At 44.5% G+C, this 9,986-nt stretch overlaps 1 protein-coding gene across 2 annotated transcripts; it reads left to right on the top strand.

Annotated features, from left to right (window-relative positions):
* Positions 1 to 1,199: 1,199 nt before the first annotated feature.
* Positions 1,200 to 8,824, top strand: LOC141777209 (angiomotin-like 2a). 2 transcript variants are annotated; one of them, XM_074651260.1, is made up of 10 exons: positions 1,200 to 1,427; positions 1,978 to 2,775; positions 3,283 to 3,442; positions 4,821 to 4,965; positions 5,070 to 5,159; positions 5,807 to 6,102; positions 6,191 to 6,366; positions 6,473 to 6,771; positions 6,910 to 7,041; positions 7,515 to 8,824. In XM_074651260.1, exons 2-10 carry the CDS (start codon positions 2,060 to 2,062, stop codon positions 7,598 to 7,600), a joined length of 2,100 nt encoding a protein of 699 aa, XP_074507361.1. In that variant the 5' UTR covers positions 1,200 to 1,427; positions 1,978 to 2,059; the 3' UTR covers positions 7,601 to 8,824. The 2 variants fall into 2 exon arrangements, with proteins under 2 accessions (XP_074507361.1, XP_074507362.1); XM_074651261.1 differs by having other exon boundaries at positions 1,290 to 1,427; positions 6,521 to 6,771.
* Positions 8,825 to 9,986: the final 1,162 nt, after the last annotated feature.

Genomic DNA, 9,986 nt, shown 5'->3' with positions numbered 1-9,986 from the left:
TTTATTATTATTAAATGTTAATATTTAACTTTTTTTTTTCTTTATTTATCTGCTTTTGTTGTCTTGTGAAGCACTTTGTAACATCTGTTTTGAAAAGTGCTATATAGATACATTTATTATTATTATTTATTATTTTAGGTCAGCATTTCTATTTTGTTACTTTATACCACATAAAGATAATATTGTATATTATTGTAAATTATGTTTATTTAATATTGCTTACTGTTACTTTCCAGATTAAGATTTTACATGCAAAACATATTGTCAGTTTATAAAATATGATTATCAAATATGAATAGATGTATCAATCATTAAGGCCCAATTATGTAATCATATAGGTTTGACAGGGGTCATTTTGCATATTGAGGACTTAAACAGGTTTTTACTGATGCTTCTGTACGTCTACTTGAGTCACAGATTGAATACAGACTTAATTTCTGACAGTGTATTCCAGCTTAATTAGGCTAAATGATCTGAATACTTCTTCCACCACTGAATGAGTTCATCAGAGAAACAAAAAATAGTGCAAGAAGAAGCACCAAAGCTGCCTCTGAAAAACGTACGTAACGTGCGTAAAAAGGGTGGAAAAAAACTAAACCCCCAGATTTTATAAAATGGAAAAGTGTAATTCGAAAAGTAAAAGTTATGGAAAAGGGAACTCACAAAATAAGGAATATGGAGGATGTTTTTGAGAAGAGCTGGAGATTTTTGTTATCTGTGTTTTTTTTTGTTTGCTTTGTTGTTGTTTTTTTTAACTCTATTCTTTCTTTTTGTCATTATTGTTATTGCTATTTCTTTTTTTGGTTTTGCTTTGGTTTTGAATGTTGAGGTTGTTTTCTCTATTAAGTGTACTTGATGGGTTTGTCTGTAAAGCTCATCTACTTAAAAGTTGGTTTATAGACTGTTGTAATTACAAACTGTGGATTGCATTTATGAAAACAGCCCTGAAAAAATGGAAAAAATAAAGTATAAAAAATAAACGTGCTTAAAGTCTCTACTAGGAAGGAGATTCAGTGCCAGAAAAACCAGACAGATAATTCCCTGTTTCTCTGAGCATTGATGCATCTATTCTCAAAGCTCAATGTCCCTGTCCTAAACCTCCTTTTAACTCCTCATTGGTAACACTAAAGCTCACTGCAGCCTCCTCCTCCTCCTCCTCCTCCTCCTCCCTCCAGTGTGGTTTTACGCTTTTGATCCCAGAGGGACCTCGCGTTTTACATTCCTGACATACCGACCTCAGTAGTCCCTCCTCGGTTACTTATTATCACCGCCTGCTCTCCACACAACCAGTTCACAGCGAGAGGACCGGGGGGGAGCAACATGAGACACGTTTGACTCTGAAAAACTCATGGAAATAGTGGATTTACTCTGAATTGTTTCACTTCGACATCGAGAACAACGTTTGGATACGATGAGAGCGTGAGCTGGTAAGAAGAGCGTCTCTTTTTCTTTCCTTTGGCACAATGGACAAAAAAAACGAGCACAAACATGAATAAAGTAGCTTCACTTCATTTCTGGCTCAAACTGTTGAGATTATAGTGTGTTGTGAGGGAATTAAAAGCTATTTACTGTGTTTTAAAAGACGACAATTGTGCTATAAAGTTATTTTACAATGTGTTTTTTTTGTGCGCTTTTGCTCCCCCGTGAGATTGGAATTTTTGGCGCATGCATTTTTTTTTGCCTGCTGTGGAAAATGTGTCCACATCTCTGTGTTGTCGCTGTTGGGGAAGAAGACTCAAGGCTACACTGTTATCATATTATACTCCAGTTGAAACATTAATGAGAGATTTATTTTGATATATAAAAAGGTATAATGTTTACATCATATTAAAGTCAGTGTTTCCAGTGTTGTTGTTGTTGATGATGATGCCTACATGCCTCTTTCTTCTGGATGTGACTTTATTAATATTTAACTTTAATCAGTTGTCTTGTATTAAATATGTTTTGACTTTATTCTCTCATTCTGCTCTGTTCCAGGTTCACAGCTGATTTATTTAAATATTTTAAAAATAAAAAAAAGAGCTCAACAGGTCTTTTAGAGAAGATAACAAACAAAAGCATGATGTCGTCCACTGAAGAGCCGTCTGGCACGGTCCTGCACAGGCTCATCCAGGAGCAGCTGCGCTACGGAAACCCCACAGACACCCGCACCTTATTAGCCATCCAGCAGCAGGCCCTGCGTGGAGGCAGTGGAAGCAACAGTGGACCCAGCAGTGGAGGTGACATGGGCAGGAGCCCACGATCCTCCTTGGAGAGCCTCACCCAGGAGGACCCTCAGTTCCCTCAGCTCTCTGCCAGGCAGGAGCCCCAAGGCCAGGAGCACCAGGGTGACTACCACCACTCAGAGAGTGGCTACCAACTCTACCAGCTGCACGGGGAGGAGCTGCCCACGTACGAGCAGGCCAAGGTGCACTCTCAGTATCTGGCCTCTCACTGGGTCCCCATGGGCCCCGTCAGGCAGCTCCACGAGGGGCTCCTGCATGAGGGTGCCTTCCACGAAGAGGCCGATCTGATGGAGCTGAAGTGTGGCCATGTGCGGTCGCTCAGTGAGCATCGCATGCAGATATCTCTGGAGAGGACCGATGCAGTGGCCAAAGCAGGGGCCATCAAGTGCAACAGTTACCCCGAGCTTCCTTACTACACACCGCAAGGCCTCCAGAGCACGAGGCAAAGCCTGGACAAGCGCAGCCCGCCTCCAGAGTACTCAGCCCCCATCCAGAGCCAAGGATTTATCACTCACCAGGTCCAGGAGCAGGTTCAAGCCCAGCAGCACAGGTACAAACACAACTTAAGAGGATATAATCATGTGTGTGCATGTTTTTCTAAAGCGATTACATCATGTTCTGTGGTGTAGTTTCTGTATTAGAGCCAGACTTCCGATCATCTTCCAGGACTCGTCATTGTGTTTCACATGCGTAAACACATACTTATCAATGTGAGTCACACCATACGGATATGCTTTTTGAAATACTTAGACGAGAACAGGTCCAGCCCTGTAGGTGTTTGTAATGCCTGGCATAGTGGAACAGGATAGTTTCACATGCTTGTGGATGCTTTCACACAAAAGTATGTTCCTCATATAGGCTTTTACATTCTTTACGTCCACTGGAGTCGACTTGTCTGCTCGCTGATAGACGGGGATAGAGTGATATTTCAGATGCCTCGCTCTAAAATAAAGTTCTCACACCTTTTAACTTGGAACTGGCCGCCCCTAGCTTTCAATTCAGCCACAAATTCAGATTCACAATTAAGTTATGAGTTTGTTTTTACTCTCTCCGATAGGTATGTCCAGCAAGCTGAAGTCCCCTGCTACAGCGCGTTCACCAGCCTGCCACCTGCTGGTTTGGAGGAGCCCAACCAGGTGGAGCTGCTGCTGATGGAGAACGAGAGGCTGAGGCAAGAGCTGGAGGCACACAGGGAGAAGACCGGCCGAATTCAGAAGGTACGGAGAGGATGTCCATGAGAGAAAATCTTAAACTCAAGCTAGCTTTACATTTCATTTAGGGGAGTTTCACTTTACCCACAAAACTCAACACAAAACAAAGGTGTTGTCACAACATCCGCGACTCAATTTCAGAGGGGAATACTCTAAAGTTATTTAGTCGCTGACCACATTGCATACATCATCCTCCCGTCTCAGCCACCTGTCTACGAAACACAACCCCAGTCGACAGTTGTCTCCCCCGACGTCCAGCTCCAGGCACGCTCCCTCATCTGGACGGGACAGATGAGATCAGCAGCTGCTACCTTCCATACCACAGAGGCACAAACAGAGGTCGCAGCCTGCTACTGTGTTTACACACTCCTTTCATTGTGGAGCTGACCTTGTGGAGGCCAGAGAGCGTGTGTGTGTGTGTGTGTGCGCGCTTTAGTTCCAGGGAGGCCATAGATTTTCGGCGTAATCTAGGCTTGTCAGGAAGCAGTCGATCGGGTTGTGACCCGCACACACAGCTGATGGGGGCTGGGGGTCCGTGGCAGGTGGTGGGCTGCTGTGTCAAAAGTGAAAGGTCTCTTTTGTTGTTTTAGAACTAAACCGAACCTTTTTCTGCTGTTTTTTGCCTTTCGTGATCGACTCTCGAACCAAACAGGCCCTAAAATAAATGAGCATATTTTCTTGATCAACATGGCGGAACAACAGCTTCAGAGACATTCGACACCTCAGCCGATCTTTGTGAAATCCACTCCGCTCTCTGCTGGAGTTATGTCACATGGCCGTTGCCTTCTCTCAGCCTTAAAGAATGATAATTGCCGGGGTTGGAAAGTTTTCTCCGTCAGGCCGCAGCCCTGAGTAAACATGCCTGTGTGACTGCTATAATGGTGGGTTTCTCTTTGCCGTTTCCACAACCCAGGCACAGGCATGCACACCTTCCCTCCGCTGGCAGCCTTCCCAGACCTCTCTGTGTGTGTGTGTGTGTGTGTGTGTGTGTGTGTTAACTTGTGCTTTGCGGTGTGTTGTGTACGTGCGCGCTCCTGTGCGCTCACACACCTGGAACTAGAGCTATCAGCCCTCAGGAATGTAGATATAAATCAGTCTCACAGGGAGTGGTGCGGGTTGAATTCCTTCTCAGAATTATACCACACACACACACACACACATACTGAGTGTACTGTACACACACAGGCGCATATGTACCCATATCGTACTTATATGTATATCTATGTGCTGTAACAACATGAATCAACATTCCAGCTCCTCCCTGGCATGTCAAGTAGGTTAACCAAAAATTCCTCTTCTCCTCTTCTCTGCTCCTCTCGCTCTCTCTCTTTCTTTCTTTCTCTCTCTCTCTCCAATCCTCCTCTTCTTCTCTTCCCCTTTTCAGTTGGAGCAGGAGATCCAGCGTATTTCGGAGGCCTATGAGACACTGATGCAAGGCAGCTGTAAGAGGGAAAACCTGGAGCAGACACTGAGGAGGAGGCTGGTGGCTGAGATCAGGAGGCTGCAGGATTTCAACAGAGACCTTAGAGGTATGGACACACAGACATACTCAATAGAGCATTGAAATACCATAATAAGAGATCCAGACATATTTCACAATGTAGTCTAACTCCAAAACTTTGTTGCATTACAGAAAACTTGGAAAATGCCAGAACGCATGTCGCAAAAGAAGTAGAAGCAGCCGACCATAACCAGCACATCATGGCGAAACTCCTTGAACAAAGTAAGTATGCCACTCAGTTCGGCTACACTCCTCTCCTCCTTTGTAATCAACATGCTTGATTGGATCGGATCGCAGCATAGCACGGGGCCCTTTTTGTAGCTAAGGGCATCCTGCATGCAGGAATTTCACTTGCATAACCTCGGCTTATTTGGTGAGAAGGCTTAATAACGGGGAATTCAATCCACGCACGCTCTTTGCAAAAAGGGAAATGAGCGAACCTCTAAATCACAGAGCAGCAGTGGAAGTGGTGGAAATGAGGTTCCCCCCACCTGTTGTTAGTGTGATTTATGTTGTCTGTTTAAGGAACTGGACTCAAGCAGAGTGCTGGTGTTTGTATGGCCTTGATGAGGAATGCTCTGTGCTATGTGGGTCAAAGGGATAGGGCGGCTTTCTCCCCCTTCCTCCTCCTCCTTCTCCTCCTTCCTCTCAGCATTCCAGGAGTGCTTCGCTAAATGAAGAACACCGGCCACCACCGGCAACTCTGGTACTTATTACTGTGGTTGGCCTCAGGAGGGAGAAATTAGGGATTGACGCTCATATGTGTGTTTGAGAAAGAACCTTGGAATGATTTCATCTCATAGTGTCCAAACTACTCCTGAGATCATGTCCACATTCATTAAACACCTTTTTCTTTTCCTTTCCTTCAGATGAGGAGCAGAACCTAGAGCGAGAGCGCGCGGAGCGAGAGCTGGAGCGACTGAGATCCGCGGCGGAGGAGCAGAACTCCAGGGCGAAGCGGCTCGAGGAGGCTCTGGACACAGCTCGCGGACGAGGTCGCCAGCTCGAGGAGGAGCTGAGGAGGAAGAGGGCTTACGTGGAGAAGGTGGAGAGACTTCAGAGTGCGCTGGCTCAGCTGCAGTCCACCTGTGAGAAGAGGGAGACCCTAGAGATGAAGCTGAGGACGCGACTAGAGCAGGAGCTGAGGAGTATGAGGGCGCAGCAGGTAAATATCCTGTCCTAGGAAAACCATCAAAAAGCCTGATTCTGATTCTGTACTGTAGTGTTTACAATCCTCTCTCTGTCCACCTCAGAGGCAGTCTCAGCCACCGGGAGTGACCATGAGCTCCCTTCAAGAGCGTCTACGTGAGCGCGAGGAGCGAATCCTGGCCCTCGAGGCCGACATGGTGCGCTGGGAGCAGAAGTACTTGGAGGAGAGCACCATGAGGCAGTTTGCAATGGAGGTGGCTGCCACCGCTGCCGCCCAGAGGTAAAGATTTTTAGCTTGACATTTTCCCAGAACATCCTACGGACACCAATTTTTCTAGCTCATTTGAACTTGAATTAAACCCAAGACGTTATCTTTTCCCTTGCAGAGACACCACCATCATTAACCACTCGCCTTGCCACTCCTCTAACAACAGCTTCAACGATGACCTGCCGGTTGCCGACTACAGGAACCAGGAGATGGAGAACAGGATCCGCGCCCTTTACGCTCAGATCTTGGAAAAGGACGCTGTGATCAAGATCCTCAACCAGCGGCTGCATCAGGACCAAGGGCGGAAGGACGAGAAAAGTCCCCGCACGAACCTACTGAACACAGCGGGGGCGCCTCTCAGACCGGCTTTTTCCACCCCCTCCATCAGCACCGCCATGAGCAATGCAAGGACTAGTGGTGAGGAACTTAATGTTGCCTTTTTAAAATAACTGGTACTAAGCAAATACACTTCTGATCTAGTGCAAGTTGCTAAAAAGAAAGATTTTTAATGGAAGAGAGTTGAGAGCACTGCTGACAGATACTTTTGTCCTTCAGGTAAGAGTCTTTCAGATGATCTGACGTTGCCGAACCGTCAGTTCTCCGCTCAGTCTGAACCTGGAACGCTAGAACGACAGGTGGAGGGAACGAAAGCCAAAGAGGCCGCCAGCACAACTAAGCTCAACAGTGGTGAGTGATCTATCGAATATGCCCGAGTGCGTTTGTTTACAAGGAGCCGATAATCCATCCAATAACGCTGTCAGTATGAAACTCGAATGATAAATGATTTGCACACATGAATAAACAAGCCTCCACGAGCTCAGACAAAACACACACATTTAAGTACACGCTTCATGAAAGGAGTTTTGGACCTCGGCTTCATGGATGCTCGGATTGATTAACCATGCTGCTGCTGAACCAGCCAATCAGATAGCATCCGTCCAGGTCATGGTTCATAATGTGGGCTTTGAGGAATGTGCATGGTTGGGAAATAATGTGGATCTATTGACTGAGCATATTCACCAGACTGATGTGTTTTGAGTGTGGAAAATCTCTGTTAACCTTTAGTCGTTGATAGCTGAGCTGTATCTGGGACATTTTTCCACTGTTTTAGCCTTAAAGCATTTATATAATTATTAATTTTCTTCTTCTTTTTTTTCCAGACAAGGCAGTGCCTAAGAAGTTGCTCTTAAACCCTTTCGGAGGCCTGGATGAGCTGGAGTCAGAGGCAGTGGAAATCTTCATTTAAAAGAAGGTGGATTTTGAATGAAAAAAAAAAAACAATTCTGAGAATCTGTGAAGAGTGCAAGTCTTTGAATAGAGAGTGGATTAAATATTGGATGCAAGAATGTCGTGGAAAGAGGCCAACGCACGAAAAAAAAGGACTGTTTTCACATTTTTTAGAGCCAGAGCTGTGCTCCGACTCACTCCCTCTCACTGAGCCGGACAGCTGCAGGCAGTCTGCCCGGCTCGGAGAGAAAAGATGAATCTTCTGAGGTACTTGGACAGTATTGTGGATTGTAATAGGGCAACATGTTCTCAGAGAGTGTATGCCAAAATATTTATATAAATATATATATATAATTGCTGCTTTTCCCCCCCTTTGTTACCCCCGTTATCTCCTCTCCCAACCCAGTGAATTAAGAAGCTACATATTTATCTTATCTGGTTTCCACATTCCCCAAATATTAACTTAAGCCTCATGCTCTTCTAGATAAATATTCATTAAAAGGTTATCTATGTGACCTCCTCTCCCAAAAAACAATATCTGAGTAACCTCATTCCCATCACATGGATCTTATTTGTTTGGAAGACTTCCCTTTTTGTTCAATAATTTAAGCTTATAACACATGAAACACTGCTGATGTAAATGCTCTCACGGTCCATATTATCTCTTCAGGCCGAGCAGCCGGTTCTGCAAAGGCTCCTCAGAGGTGTGTGAGCAGTGAGATGCATAATATATAAAAGACAAACTGATGGTGTTTGTAATGTTGGAAGAGTGTCGCATCAAGATTCATCATCTGTTTTTTGTCTGATGACTTTTTCCTTCTCAAAGTATGTTTGCATGTGTGATGATTACCGTATGTGAGTGTGTTTCCTGATGCGGTGGTTCTGCTGGTTCAGGCCACCATTGTGGGATAAAAGTTGAAAACTACATCCGTGTTTTTTTGTTTACTGTGAGCTTTGAACTAACAAACAGGTTAATTATTATTATTATTATTATTATTATTATTAATATTATTATTATATATTTTCTACAGATGTTTGTATTGTTATTTTAGATAGTGCTTTGAGCAGGACGCCAAAGAGTTTTATGTATGTTTGTTGTAAGTTATGTGCCGACAATCACGGTCATGTCAAGCTGTACACAACCAAACAGACATTTCTGTGAACTTCAAAACAATATGAAGGTTTTTACAGTTGAATTCATGCAACATTTCATAAAGCAATAAAATATTCTAATATACATTAAGTGGCTTGTTGACTTGTGAATTGCTTCAATCTATCTGGCTATTTTCTATTAGCTGACATCTCAAATATGCTCGTAATTGTTAAAGTTATTGTGGTAAACGTTGTGTTCCTGTTCCACTCCCTCCTCCCTCTCACGTTGTCACCCTATCTCCTCATTCCTGTCCTCTCGTTCCACCACAGAGAAGAGTGCTCTTCATTAATGAATACCAGAGCTGCATTCTTTTGGGTTCAACTTTCTCGGGTGGCCTGCTCTCTTGTTCTCTTCTTGCCATGAAGAGCGTGCTTGACATAGATCACATTCTCGTAGGGACACGTAACCCTAGAAGTGACAAAGACAGGTTTCTCCCAGATTAGCCTCTAATGCCTTTTGAAATTCCCCTGCTGCGCCTCCATCAACCTCTGCTAAACATGTGCTGCATTCCTAAATGCTTTTATTGCCTATGATTGAACTCACACACCCACAGAGGTGTTTATGCACTATTTCTGGACGTGCCATTGGATGTGAAGATGAGAGAATGGAGCGCTTTGTCATGTGGTGTCTGTTTCAGGATGGATCTTTCTCTCTAACACACACAACAGAGCCACAGATATTGACGTGTTCCAGTTTAGGGCGGTTGAGCAGCGATGACAATGAGACTTCACAATGCAGCAGGACAAAGAGAATGACAATGAACATTGTGGCGTCATCAGTGTCCACTCACATGTTTCACCAGTCGTCCTCTGCGTGCAACATGTGTGTGAAATGTAAAATATGGCTGTGGTAGAGAAGATTTCACAATAATGATAATGATAACAATGATAAATGTGGCGCAATTAGTAGTGAGACTCCTTCAACCTGGAGGAGCTGGGTTACATTTTTGGTTCGGTTCGCACACGTCACACTAAACTTCTTGTACTCGCTTGCTTTATTCACCAAATGTTTTCAGCCATCTTGGTTGTTTTGGTTTATTGTTGACAGTGACAGTGTGACAGTGTGTAGGATTTGGTGACATCTAGTGGTGTGGTTGCAGATTGCAACCAACTGAGTACCCCTCCGCTCACTCCTCCCTTTCCAAGACTGAGGTAATGTGAGCTGCCGAGTGCAAAACCGTGGTAACGCCGTTTGCCTCGCTCAGAGGCCATCCTTACCATAATAACACTACTTTAGGAGCAACGGAAGTCAG

Source organism: Sebastes fasciatus, chromosome 11, assembly GCF_043250625.1.
Source record: "Sebastes fasciatus isolate fSebFas1 chromosome 11, fSebFas1.pri, whole genome shotgun sequence".
NCBI classification, from domain to species: domain Eukaryota; kingdom Metazoa; phylum Chordata; class Actinopteri; order Perciformes; family Sebastidae; genus Sebastes; species Sebastes fasciatus.
Note: the sequence above shows the minus strand (reverse complement) of the source record. Positions and strands in the feature narration are given on the sequence as shown.